Source organism: Podarcis cretensis (assembly GCF_951804945.1).
Source record: "Podarcis cretensis genome assembly, chromosome: 13".
Lineage (NCBI taxonomy): Eukaryota > Metazoa > Chordata > Lepidosauria > Squamata > Lacertidae > Podarcis > Podarcis cretensis.
In genome coordinates this window covers 44,152,165-44,166,851 of record NC_137182.1, presented here as the reverse complement: position 1 = coordinate 44,166,851, position 14,687 = coordinate 44,152,165, and the positions used below count along the sequence as shown (strand labels likewise).

Sequence of the window (14,687 nt, the reverse complement as noted above, 5' to 3'; positions counted from 1 at the left end):
TAAGGCTAGATACAGATTTGCTTACATTTATATTTTGACAAGAATTGCTCTGTTACCTTGTCAACACATGCTACAGGAGAATAATGTTTTCCCCAGTAGTGATATATGGAAGTGAGAGCTGGACCATAAAGAAGGCTGATTGCCAAAGAATTGATGCTTTTGAATTATGGTGCTGGAGGAGACTGTTGAGAGTCCCATGGACTGCAAACAGATCAAACGTATCCATTCTTCAGGAAATCAGCCCTGTGTGCTCACTGGAAGGACATATTGTGAAGCTGAGGCTCCAATACTTTGGCCACCTCATGAGAAGAGAAGACTCCCTGGAAAAGACCCTGAAGTTGGGAAAGATTGAGGGCACAAGGAGAAGGGGACGACAGAGGACAAGATGGTTGGACGGTGTTCTCGAAGCTACAAACATGAGTCTGACCAAACTGTGGGAGACAGTGGAAGACAGAAGTGCCTGGCGTGCTCTGGTCCATGGGGTCAAGAAGAGTCGGACATGACTAAACAACAACAAATGTATGATTGTCTTCCTCAAAGCAAATAAGTCAATTTTACAAAGGAAATTTCAACTATGGGAATTTGGAGTCTAGAAAAAATTGTTAAGCGGAGCAGCTGAAATTATATTTCCAACTATACTACTGTAAACACAGAGAAAAACACAAAATACAGCAGTAGACTGGTTTCTCATTTCTTTAATTTTTCTTCCTTATTAGCTGTTCCCTATTGTTGAGCTCAGGCCTCAGAATGATTATATAACATTTGGGGAAGAAGATGCAACCCAGCAACCCACCACCGGAGGCTAAAATGGAGAAGATTTCCACAGCTACCATATATTTTCCCTTGGTGCTCAGGTAGGAGGGAATAAAGGACAGCCAAACACTGCAGAAAACTAACATGCTGAAAGTGATAAACTTGGCTTCGTTGAAACTGTCTGGTAACTTCCTGGCGAGGAAAGCAACAGCAAAACTTACAGTGGCCAGGCAGCTCATGTAGATGAGGACACAGTAAAACATGGCCACAGACCCTTCATTACATTCTAGTATCATTTGTTCTGTCATTGAATGCATGTCCACATCAGGGTGTGGGGGAGAGGTTGCCAGCCACACAGTGCATATGCCTGCTTGAACAATGGAGCAGGAAAGGAGAATGGAGTGGCCTAGACCTTTCCCCACCCATTTCCTCATTCTGGATTCTGGTTTTGTAGCCATGAAGGCCAAAACCACCGTGAAGGTTTTTGCCAGAACACAAGAAACAGCGGTTGAGAAGATGATACCAAAAGCTGTTTGCCGGAGGAGGCAGGTCACCTTCTCAGGTTGGCCAATGAAGAGCAATGCACAAAGGAAGCAGAGTAGGAGAGAGATGAGCAGAGCGTAGGTGAGGTTTCGGTTGTTTGCAATGACAATGGGTGTGTCATGGTGTTTCATAAATATACCTAGTACCAGAGCTGTTATCAAGGAAAGGGAAAGGGAGAAACAGGCTAAACTGATGCCCAAAGGTTCTTCATAAGACAAGAAGCTTATATCCTTGGGTAGACATGCATCCCGGTTCTTGCTTGGATAGTCTTTGTCTGGGCATTTATGACAGTCATTCACATCTGGTGGGGGAAAAAATATTAGGTCATATATTTTAGCTTGCTGAAATGTTTACTTTCTGTCTGAGAAGAAAAGAGCTCTGTTTAAATCAAAGCACATGTTTAGTACTGCCTGATGCTCTGTAATGTGGTATTGTTGCAATCTAAGCTTTCACTATGTCATGGATATGCCAATAAACCACATGAGACCGTGAGGGGAAAAGTACAGTGGTACCTCAGGTTACATGCGCTTCAGGTTACATGCGCTTCAAGTTACAGACTCTGCTAACCCAGAAATAGTGCTTCAGGTCATGTACCGTATTTTGTGCCCCATAGGACGCACTGGCCCATAGGACGCACCTAGTTTTTTTTGGGGGGGGGGAATAAAGAAAAAAAATATATTTTCCCCCCAGGTGCGGGGCTGGAAGAACCAGGTTAGGGAACAGCGGGAAGGCGCGCTCCACCTCCCCGCTGTCCCCCAAGCTTGTGGGGCTGGCAATGGGGAGAAGTGCGCTGAGCCCGGGACTGCAGGCTGGTCTGCGTGGCCATTGGCTCATTGATTTGTGGAGGAGGGGAGATCAGCCATCTCCTGCCCCTCCACTGACCAAGGGTATTCTGTTAAAGGAATCTAGGGCCTGGATCCTGTCTGAAGTCCACTTGAGGGGCTAAGGCCATGGCAGGCCTCTGGGGACATCGAGGAGAGATGCATGTGAGTTCCCCTGATGTGGCTTCCTTTTTGGGTGGTTTACCCTTACTGACTTCCTGCAAAGGGGTCTGATATAGCCTATGCCAATGCCTCAGCCAATACCACTCACATTTTTGTAATCAATAAAATTGTGGCCCAAAATTTTGCCCAATAACCTTAAACCAAGATTCTGTGTCAGTGTGAATTATATTCTAACAAGTAGCTGCTTTGTGGGTCTTGCCAAAGAAGAAGAAGAAGAAGAAGAAGAAGAAGAAGAAGAAGAAGAAGAAGAAGAAGAAGAAGTTTTTGTTTTTTTTGTATGTGGGTGGGGTGGGGTGGGGTGGATGTTTATTGGACCTGGGAATTTGTTTGATTTTATGTTTTTGTAATTTTTATAATTTTTATTGTTTTTTGTTTGTATTGTTTTATTTGTGTGTTTTTTTGTTGTTGTTGTTTTTTAAAGGGGTTATTTTGTTCTTAAGGGGAGGGGTCAGGGCTGCCGGGGAATGGGCCCCAGCCCACAAAATGGCTGGGATATGTTTCACGGGGGGGAATGCACTGGGACAACCGATCTCAGTGATCACGGGTAGGAGGAGGAGTTACGCTAAGACCAGACCACGTCATTACAGAGGAGGCAGGTTTAGTCGTTGTCTGAGGACTATCCCTGCCTCCGGGTCTGGCCCTGACCGGATGAATACTAGAATCAGCAAGGGATACCCACATGACCTGAAAGTGTTGCTGTGCAATGCCAGGTCAATGATTCATAAAACCACTGCCATCCATGACTTGATCATGGATGGAGGACTTGACCTGGCATGTGTAACAGAGACTTGGTTGGATGAAGCAGATGGGCCTGTCCTTGCCGCTGCTTGTCCACCAGGTTTCTCTTACGCACAGCAACCCAGGTCATGTGGGCGGGGAGGGGGGGTTGCAGTGATTTTTAGGAAGTCATTAGTTTGCACCAGGCGTCCTATTGGGAAGACCCAGTTTTCTGAGTGCATGTTCTGGAAGTTGGGCAATAGGGGCAGTACAGGATTCCTTTTGGTGTACCGACCTCCCCGCTGCACCAAGGATTCCCTGCCCGAGCTGCTTCAGGTCGTGGCGGATGTTCTCCTGGAGACACCTAGCTTGGTCGTCCTAGGGGATTTTAACATCCATGCCGACACGACCTTACAAGGGGCCGCTCGGGACTTCGTGGAAAGCATGGCCTCCATGGGGCTGTCCCTGAATAAGTCTGGCCCAACCCATAGCCGCGGACATGCCTTGGACCTGGTGTTTACCTCTATGGATGTTGGTGATCTGACACTAAGTAAAAGTGAAACAAAAGTGCCATGGTCAGATCACTTCCTGGTGCAACTGGACTTCTCTGCGACCCATCCCCTCTGCAGGGAGGTGGGACCAATTCGGATGGTCCGCCCCCGACACTTAATGGATCCAAATGGTTTCCAGAGAGTGGTAGGGGATGCTTTATCCCATGTTGATGGCCTTTCAGCCGATTCCCTGGTGGCCCGCTGGAATGTGGAGTTAACCAGGGCTATTGACTGTTTGGCTCCGAAGCGCCCTCTCCGATTGCATGGAGCCCGGAGAGCCCCGTGGTTTTCCACGGATCTGAGGGCAATGAAACAATCGTTGAGACGGCTAGAGCGCCGGTGGCGGATAACCCATTCTTAATCTGACCGGACACAGGTTAGAGCTCAACGTCGAGCCTACCAAGTGGCGATAGCGACGGCGAAGAAGACTTTCTTCACCGCCTCTATTGCATCTGCAGAAAACAGCAGCAGGAGACTCTTTCAGGTGGTTCACAATTTAGCGGAACCACCTGTAACATCAGGGCCCAGTACGGGCCACATGTTCTCCTGCAATGATTTTGCAAATTTTTTTGCAGATAAAATCGCTCAGATTCAGGAAGAAGTAGACTCCACCGTGGGAGCAGGGCCGGGGCGGGAGAGTGCTAGAGTCCTGTCTGGTCAAGTTGTGTGGGATCAATTCCAATCTGTTACCTCCCAGGATGTGGACAGGCTGCTTGGACGAGTGAAGCCAACCACCTGTCTCCTGGATCCTTGCCCATCCTGGCTTATAAAAGCTAGCCGGGAAGGACTGGGCGATGGGCTTCGTGGGGTGGTGAATGCTTCCCTCCGTGAGGGAGCCTTCCCAGACCCGCTGAAAGAGGCGGTTATTAAACTGCTTCTTAAAAAACCATCTCTAGATGCGGCCACGATGGCCAATTATCGCCCAGTCTCAAACCTTCCATTCTTGGGCAAGGTGATTGAGCGAGTGGTTGCTGAACAACTCCAGGCACGCCTGGAAGAAGCGGACCATTTGGATCCCTTCCAGTCGGGATTCAGGCCTCATCATGGGACTGAAACTGCCTTGGTCGCACTGGTTGATGATCTCCGGCGGGCTAGGGACAAAGGTGAGAGCTGTTTCCTAGTTCTGCTGGATCTCTCAGCGGCGTTTGATACCATCGACCATGACATCCTTCTGGACCGTCTTGAGGGGCTGGGAGCTGGGGGCACTGTCATACAGTGGTTCCGCTCCTTCCTCCTGGGCTGTGTTCAGAAAGTGGTGGTGGGGGATGAGTGTTCAGACCCCTGGGCTCTCACTTGTGGGGTGCCTCAGGGTTCTGTCCTCTCCCCCATGCTTTTCAACATCTACATGCAGCCGCTGGGAGGGATCATCAGGAGGTTTGGGCTGGGTGTTCATCAGTATGCAGATGATACCCAGCTCTACCTCTCTTTCAAATCAGAACCAGTGAAGGCGGTAAAGGTCCTGTGTGAGTGTCTGGAAGCGGTTGGAGGATGGATGGCGGCTAACAGATTGAGGTTGAATCCTGACAAGACAGAAGTACTGTTTTTGGGGGACAGGAGGCGGGCAGGTGTGGAGGATTCCCTGGTCCTGAATGGGGTAACTGTGCCCCTGAAGGACCAGGTGCGCAGCCTGGGAGTCATTTTGGACTCACAGCTGTCCATGGAGGCACAGGTCAAATCTGTATCCAGGGCAGCTGTTTACCAGCTCCATCTGGTACGTAGGCTGAGACCCTATCTGCCTGCAGACTGTCTCGCCAGAGTGGTACATGCTCTGGTTATCTCCCGCTTGGACTACTGCAATGCGCTCTACGTGGGGCTACCTTTGAAGGTGACCCGGAAACTACAACTAATCCAGAATGCGGCAGCTAGACTGGTGACTGGGAGCGGCCGCCGAGACCATATAACACTGGTCTTGAAAGACCTACATTGGCTCCCAGTACGTTTCCGAGCACAATTCAAAGTGTTGGTGCTGACCTTTAAAGCCCTAAATGGCCTCGGTCCAGTATATCTGAAGGAGCGTCTCCTCCCCCATCGGTCTGCCCGGACACTGAGGTCCAGCTCCGAGGGCCTTCTGGCGGTTCCCTCACTGCGAGAGGCCAAGTTGCAGGGAACCAGGCAGAGGGCCTTCTCGGTGGTGGCGCCCGCCCTGTGGAATGCTCTCCCATCGGATGTCAAGGCGATGGACAACTACCTGACATTCAGAAAACATCTGAAGGCAGCCCTGTTCAGGGAAGTTTTTAATATGTGACATTTTAGTGTATTTTACATCTCTGTTGGAAGCCGCCCAGAGTGGCTGGGGAAACCCAGCCAGATGGGCGGGGTACAAATAATAAATTATTATTATTATTATTATTATTATTAAGAAGAAGAAGAAGAAGAAGAAGTGCTTTGAACCACATACCATCGAACTACTCTGAATGCATAGTCATTCTCATTTGATTAGCATATTTAAACTATCTGAAAGGCAATGATCAGAAAGAGGCAGGATCACACACACAATAGATTATCTCTTTTGAAAAGTAAATTCAGCTGCCCTTACAACACCTTTCAATTATTAGTGCTGAGTCTGGATCTATTTAATCTATTTATTTCTCTTACCCTCCTGGTTTGCAATCTTCCCCTCTGGACATGGGATGCAATCGTAGCAGCAAGGGGGCTGTCCCTCCTTCACTTTCTTGCTGGATCCTGGAAGACATCTCTCAGTACAGAGAGAAAGAGGCCGAGTCTATTCCGTAAACAGAGCAGAAGGATCAGCAAGAGAACAATGAGTTTGGAAATCTTCATGTTCCTGGGCCCCTCTCTATGTTACTAAGCTGAGTTAGCATTTCAGAAATATGTAAAATGGTTTTTTTTTTTAGTACAATGGTACCTTGGGTTACATATGCTTCAGGTTACAGACTCCACTAACCCAGAAATAGTGCTTCAGGTTAAGTACTTTGCTTCAGGATGAGAACAGAAATAGTGCTCCGGCGGCGCAGCAACAGCAGGAGGCCCCATTAGCTAAAGTGGTGCTTCAGGTTAAGAACAGTTTCAGGTTAAGGACGGACCTCTGGAACGAATTAAGTACTTAACCCGAGGTACCACTGTAGTAGTAATGTTTGAAGTGATGTCATACTCCCTCTATTGTTCGGGGATGTGTAAGGTGTTGTGATTACATAGCAGTTCCCCACTTTTTAGCAAGAAAGGCAAAATCTTGGGGCTTATCCTCTTTTCCTCAGTTAAAAACCAGTATTTTACAATTGTTAAGAAATATATAAAATATTTATAAATATAATAAAATAAAACATTTGCCTTTATACCGTGAGTGACTTCTAGCAGTAACATTTTGGCTCTTAATCTGGTACTTGTATGAAGAAGAAGTTTTTGGATTTGATATTCCGCTTTATCACTACCCTAAGGAGTCTCAAAGCAGCTAACATTCTGCTTTCCCTTCCTCCCCCACAACAAAAACTCTGTGAGGTGAGTGAGGCTGAGAGACATCAGAGAAGTGTGACTAGCCCAAGGTCACCCAGCAGCTGCATGTGGAGGAGCGGGGACACGAACCCAGTTCACCAGATTAACCACTACACCACACTCTCTGTATGCATCATGTTCTACACAGGCTCTCTGTATGCATGTTCTACACAGGCTCTCTGTATGCATTGGTCATGTTCTACACAGGAACATGCAGTTTAAAAGACCGTGAGTAGACATGCAGGTGAATGATCATTGCTTAGCCAATACTGAATTTCTTTGGAATTATCTAATAATGTGGCCCTACCTGATTAAACCAACTGTGCCATGTTATGGCACCTTCATCAAGGATGAATGATTGGTTTTGAGAAGTTTGCGGATCTATCCTCCCAACGCTTACTCTGTTGAAACTTTGGTTGGAGAATATAATCCAATTGACAATATCCAAGCTAGATACCACCTCTCCATTCTGGTTGATGAAGACCACATCTCTGGCCGTATTGTTAAATGAGATACTTCTCAGAAAGTGATGGAGCTAGATTGAAAACAGAAAAGGCACATGTTTGGAAAAAGCTGCAGTCTAATGCAGAGCGGAGCATTTTTTTTTCTTCCTGTAGGAAAAACCTCAATTGGTGGGGGTGATTCAGTCAAGTGTCAGTGGATTCAGGTCCAAGCATGGAGAGACCACCAATATTCTCTCTTCCACATCCCTCTCCCCATTTTTACAACCTTTCTTTATATGCCCCGGCCCACAGATCCCGTTTTCCTCTATCCCTCTTCATCTCAGGAGACACCACAGTGGTGTGTGATCACCTGCTCTGAGGTACGATTTGGTGTGTATGGGATAGAGAGAATGATGAACATCTCTCTCAACCATTACAGCTGCTTCTTATGTGTGAATGCAGTGGCATCTCAGTGATCTCCAAACTTCTGTCATACAAAACCTTTTTTTCTCTGAGAGGAATGAGCAAACTGACAACATTTTGAAAACCCATACTTTATCAGAGAATAACAGGACTCTTCCAGTTGAGGATGTTCAGCCTATTACCTGCCAAAACTGTTGATTCTGATTCTTTCCTCTTCCTCTGTATGCCATTCCTCTGTGCCTGAGTCTGGATGTGAGCATCGCATGTAAAGCATGGGCCATGGCGTAGACAGCACTGTGGATGCTATAACTGTGGCCTGTCATGCTCATTTCAAAAAATGATCCAGGAAGGCTCTCCAGCTTCTCTTCTCCGGTGCAAATATTCCCCTCCACCTTGTCTGTAGTGATACCTGGGAATACACATTCAAAGGCCTGTTGCCAGAAGTCCCTGATAAAACCATCCCCATCTGTGCTGGAAGGGTTTATGTGAGCAACATACTGATGAAATCCTGGTGGGTTTCTGAAGTGAATCTCAAAGGATATAGCACCATTGAATATTCCTGAATCCCAGTTCTTTTGACCAACAAATGAAGTGAACTCAACATGGGCAGTTGTTATCCATACTTTACTTTTTGTATTGTATGTCATGTCATCATGTTCTGATAGGTATGGAAGACATCTAAAAGTTGCCATGGAATAAGATTCTCCATAGGCAACAATTACATTAGCTGTGCTGCTAAAAATTTTATGGTTTATACTTGTCCCCTGTTGTAGCATGCGATCAATTTCAGAAATAAAACTAAAATCAGGGATTCTTTCTAGAAATGCAAAACAGACACCACTCTTGGTAAATATTGGAGAGATGGTTTGCAGAAATCTTTCTCCATTCTCATTGTCTGTTGCAATGACTCCAATCCACGTCCACCTGAAATGCAGAAGCAAAGAGAGAATTCCCTCATACTGAAGGGCTTCTGAGGCTGCCATCTGGTAGAAGGGAAGCCCTGGGCTTTTATCATTCATCACTGGAGCAGAGCCATAAATGAGCTAAAAAGTAAATGTAGGAAGAGAAAAGACAAAGTAGTTTTCCCCCCACAGTATTCATATACATTATGCGGTGAACCTTGTTAGTCAAATACGCCCTTTGCCAATGTTTCAGGGTTTATTTGCCTCTCTCTCAGTTTTACAAAAGACACATGCAAATGGGCTGAAACCTGGGATCATCTCCCTTTTCTCATTTTTAAACCTTTGATTTGATGACTGGAGAGGGTTTGTCTGTCTGTCTGTTTGCTTATATTACAATTATGTACCATCTTTATTTTCCAAGGACCTCAAGGTGGTGTACATTCTCCTTCCAATTTCATCTTCACCCTGAACTGATGCCGAGGAACCTGCCTATTCCTCCATGCAAGCTAATAGAGGTATTGTACATAGGTGCCCTACCTGCGGAATCTTATAGATATCCAAAACAGTGGCCACATAAAAGGAGATTTCAGAATCCAGTCCCCCAATGACCCCAGTCAGATTATTTTCAACATCACATATATAGTTAGGGACACATTTCTTCACCATGCAGCAGTGTGGCAAGATATGTGCTCCTTGCACTGATATAGCTGTCATATAAGTGAAAGCCCAAGGTGATATTGGGTAGGATGTGAGGGTCTTCGTTGATCTCCTTGACTGCAAATGCCAAGGCCACGATGTGCTGGTAACCCTTAGGCACCACCCTAGAATGAGATTTGCAAACTCTATCAGCAGGAACTTCAACAGATGTATCCTTTTACACACCAACACAATAGTTAATCATAATGAATCAGTGGGTTAACTCTAAGTTAATTCTACTATTGAATAGCTCTTATCAATAGAAGATTCTCTCTGATGTTTAGTTGAAATCTCCTCTCTTGTAACTTGAAGAATCTGATTTTTGTCCTAACTTTCGGAGCAAGAGAAAACAAGTGTGTTCCATCTTCCTGGTGACAGCCCTTGAGATATTTGAAAATGGCTATCATTCCTCCTCTCAGTCTCACCATAGCTAAACATATCAAACTCCCTCAACCATTCCTCATAAGGCTTGATTTCCAGACCATCTTTGTTGCCCTCCTCTGCACATGTTTCAGCTTGCTAATACATATCCTTCTTCCATTGTGGTGGTCAGAACTGGATACAGGACTCCAGGTGACCAAGGCAGAATAGAGCAGTATATTACTTCCTTTGCTCAGGACACTATACTTCTGTTGATGTAGATCCCTTGAACCTTTCTACATGAACTACTGGCAATCTAAGTGTTCCTCATCTTAGATTTGTGCATTTGTCCGTATTGGAATTCATGTTGTTACTTTTGTCCCAAATTTCTAATTGTTTAAGGTTTATAGTATCTAGAGCAGGGGTTGCTAATGTGGGGCCCATGGGACATCTTGTCGTAAACACCAGAGGTCTTTTTCTGAGAAAGTCTCTGGTCTCTCCCTGCAGTGACCTCATTTTCATGAGTCGGTAATGGTCATTGCAATTCACTGAATTCTATACTTCATAATAAGTACCTTTCAGTGCTTAAGCAAACCTTAGCCTAGATCAGAAAATGAGACATTCAGCTTCAGAACAGGTTTCTAAAAATTCATTCTTACTAATACTCTAGTAGTTCAGATAAAGTTTATCAAAATTTGCTGTTCAAAAGGCCTCTCTCAGACACATACATACATACATTTCAATACATTTCAATACATTTATATTCATTTCTCTATCCAGAAATGGGAATTTCTCCTGTATTCTCTTAATTCTCTAAAGTGGATTTCCCCAGGTAAAAGTGTAAAGGTTTGCAGTCTCAGTCATTATTCTGAGGCTGCAACTCTAGGATTGATCATTCCTTTGATGTAATGAAATGAGTGGCTTGGTTCTTACACAAGCTCTTCAGGCAGTGCTGGTGGGGGTTCCTCAGTGAATGTTGCTGGAGAGGAGAAGAAGCCACCATGGGAAACAATGCCACCAATGATGAAATCTCCTGGCTGATGATACGTGTGAAGTGGATGGTGTGGACCTTGGAGCCTGCATTTTGCTATGTGAGCCAGACATACATTGTAAGAAATCAGTTCCAGCAGCAAGAACACTAAAACCACCATCCTTAATACAAAGACAACTGTTTGTTTTATGCAGAAACTATGGTTTTTCTGGCAATACTAGAATAGGTTTCTCCAAGATAAAAATTGTCTCATTTAAATGGTTGATTAATTTCCTGAGAGGACACAATCCGGGAGTATCCAAAATCAGACTTGCTGATCCCAGACACTATTTAAATAATTCTGGTTAAGTTGTAGTATCCTTTGTGTTATGTTGCCAGTGGCCAGAGAAAATACACAGGGATTTTTGAGGAGCAGTAGATTTAATTATAGACTTGTTAATAAACAAGCAGGAGTGTAGTTGTTCATCCAATGCTCGGGATTCCCTGTAGAATTGTAGAAGAAAATTGCTGAAGAAAATATTCAGAACTGTTATTTTAATTTCCTTTCATTAGATAATAATAGACCAGTGGTGTATAGGTAAAATTAGAAGTTAGAAGACCTTGTAGCCAGTGGAGACTCCAAAATGTAGCATGGTGTATTCAGCATCTTGGATCTGGATTCACACCAGCCATGTGACATGAGTGCAATAGCCATTCATGGCTATTCTGGGGGATGACCTCTCAGCCTCCTTCCCCTGTGCCTTGGGAATGCATGTTTGCCCAAACCCTCAAGGGCCAATGCCCCTGTGATTCTGGAGAGGTTGAGTTGGTGCTCCAGGTCCTCCTGTATGACTCCTTTTACAGAACTTTGTGAAATGTCTCTCTTGATTCTTTCAGCCTCTGTGAGCTAGAACCTTAGGGAGAAAGAGTATTCTTGAAATCTCTCAGACCCCACAGTTCATCCAGACACAGCTGAGGGTGGTGATGATTCCCAAAATTGCTGAACCTGATGTTTCAGCCTTTTGGTAGATTTTAATTCAGTGTCCACCTTCATTCAGTGATGCTGATATCTCTGACTTCTTCTGCAAACATTCATTTTATTTTTTAAATATGTATTCTGCTTTACTTTGGCTAGGGCAGGGGTTGGGGATGTGTGGCACTCCAGATGTTGATAGATTCCAAAACCAGCCAACCCCAGCCAGTATGGAAAATGATCAGCAATGATGACGGCTGTAGTCTAGCAATATCTGGAGGGCTATAGGCTTCCCATCCCTGCTCTACGTAGATTGAAAGCAGATAACAACAAAACAAATAACATGTTTTACTATTTTTATATATATACTGTATGCTGTAAGCCGTCCATAGTGGCTGGGAAAACCCAGCCAGATGGTTCGGGTATAAATAATAAACTTATTACTATCATTATTATTATTATGAATCCTACTTTTTCCATTCCTGCCTCTAATTGAATACCTGTATTTTCTGCAAGGGGAGCATAATCTTACACACACTCATTAATAAGTATTGTTAGCTTGCTGTAAATTAATATAGATGTCTACTCAGAAATACGTGTTTTAAGGTTTAATGGGGATTACTCCCAGATAAGTGAGTACCAGTTGACAACCTTGGCTTTGGTTTAAGGTTGAAATTGGGAGAAAGCACTGGCTTTGTGCCATTAAGAGCTTTATGGAAGGAATAAAATCAGAGGTTAAGCCTGGCATCTAGAAAGCTGAGGTCCATTATGGGCATACACACACATCTTGAAGTTTCTCTGTCCTCTTTGATTCCACTTTCAATCTCATTAATCTCTGGTTTAGTTGCATTCTCTATTCAGCATCGTTAGATCTAATCACTTTTATCTGCTCATCAAACATTTGCTGAAGTATGCCAACAGGCTGTGGAATGTCCAACAATATACGTGACGTACAGGATCTTTTTGATCTTATTAAGAATTCAGTCTCATTACATCTCCCATCTTCACCTTAAGATCTCTTATGAAATTCAACACATTCCATTCCCAAGGAGGAAATATGAAGTGGCAAAGTTACTTGTGTTTTATTGGCAGCTCACACCAAATGTAAATTTCCATTGTCACGTGGAGAAAAGACTTTCAGTTCTCTCAGTTGTACATTATAACCATCTCAGAGAGGCTTTTCCATGCACCATACCCACAAGGGTTACTATGAGGTTTGGGGGCAAAATGTTGATTCTGTCACTCTTAAGTTGATTAACCCTGTTAGGATTCCCAGGAGCAGGTCCTGGTTTCACAACGTCAGTAGAGATGGGACTCTTCATCTCAAGGTCATGGGTTCAAGCCCCACATTGGGCAAAGGATTCCTGCTTTGCAGGCCATTGGACTACAAAACCTCTGGGGTATTTTCCAACTCTACAATTCTGTGATTCTTGGAGTCCCAACACAGAAAACAGCTTTTTCAGAGCACCAGATATTAACCCCCTGTTTACAAATTTCTCCAGAGTGGATTTGATAGCAAAGATTTATGGCTGGCTATCATCAGTCACCATGTAACAATCACTGTTGGCAAACTGCCACAAAAGCTGTTTGGTCTGCCATGTTTCTCTCTTAGAAGCCCACCATTGCTAAGGAGATTGATGTGCACACTTTCAACCTCACCTGCTGCTGCTCAGGCTGATTAGCTGCCAACCCACTTTCTTGCGTGTTTTAATAAATGGAATAATTTGATGAGCACACACATAGACACACAGAGATGTCCTGCAATTTGGTAGTGTTATTAGTCTCTAGAGGGTTTACCATGTCTTCAAATTCCAATTCCATGAACCTATGTGAAAAGTTTGGCACTTTGGTTTCTCTATTCATGTCAAAGGGATTTCTGAAGGTTTGGTTTCCAAATCTCAATTTGAATTCAGGGTTCTAAATGAAATCTAGACCACACCGATTCTGTCTGAAAGAAGAGTGGAGGATTTGAATCACCAAATCAGGCTCTAAATTGAATGGTGAGGTGTGCAAGGGAAAGGCCCTGCAGATATCTGGTGAATTTTTGCCCCTGCCCAATCCAGGGACATACATTATTAAGAATAGATCCATCCCGTGTATTGGTGAAATAAAACTTTTCAGTTGTGGCTTCCCATCTGTTGAATGCTTTGCCCAGTGAGGTCTGCTTGATTCTTTGTTGCCATCTTTTCCAAGGACCAGGGCAAAATTCTTCCACATTTTCTTATCTCGTTCTCTTAATTTCCCCAAGGAGACCTGATTCTGATAAAATCTTGGTGGGGGGAAACCTAATTCAACGGGGAGTATATTAGCTTACAGTACATTGATTAACTATGGAACTCACTGCCACAGGAAACATTGGTTGGGACAGTACATTTGCTCTTGGGTACTGCTTGTAGGTTTCCCATATACATCTGGTTGGTCAGTGTGAGTACAGCCTGCTGGGTGAGATGTGCCATTGGCCTGATTCAAGAAGATCCTCTTACATGTCTATAACTGAAGGGTATCAGACCTTGAAGTAGAGGGTGTGGGGGGGGCACATAAACTTTATAACCGGCTATGTAATTGAATTGTATTTGAATAGGTATTGCTATTTGGTATTCATATAATATGGTGTGTATTGGAGTTTTGTAATAGAAAATTAATTTAAAAATTGAACAAAAAAAGAAAGATTTAAGGGCAGATACAGATTTGCTTACATGCATATTTTGACAAAAATTGCTCTCAGTCTTCTTGTCAACACATGCTACTACAGAATAATGTATGTGTAAAGGGATCATTGTTTTCCTTAAAGCAAATAAGTCAATTTTACAAATGAATTTTCAACTATGAAAATTTGGAGTCTAGAAAAAAATATATTCTGTACAGAGAAAAGCACAAAATACAGCAAAGGACAGGTTTATAA

At 44.1% G+C, this 14,687-nt stretch overlaps 1 protein-coding gene across 1 annotated transcript in view; it reads right to left on the bottom strand.

Moving 5' to 3' along the window:
- Positions 1-563: 563 nt before the first annotated feature.
- LOC307201976 (vomeronasal type-2 receptor 26-like) overlaps positions 564-14,687 on the bottom strand; it is a 237,745-nt gene continuing 223,621 nt past the window's right edge. The window contains exons 2-5 of the mRNA XM_079951564.1: positions 8,067-8,927; positions 7,326-7,553; positions 6,164-6,290; positions 564-1,597 (exon numbers count right to left, since the gene is read on the bottom strand). Coding sequence (XP_079807690.1) covers positions 696-1,597; positions 6,164-6,290; positions 7,326-7,553; positions 8,067-8,927 — 2,118 coding nt within the window. The 3' untranslated portion in view covers positions 564-695. The remainder of the gene's footprint in view (positions 1,598-6,163; positions 6,291-7,325; positions 7,554-8,066; positions 8,928-14,687) is intronic.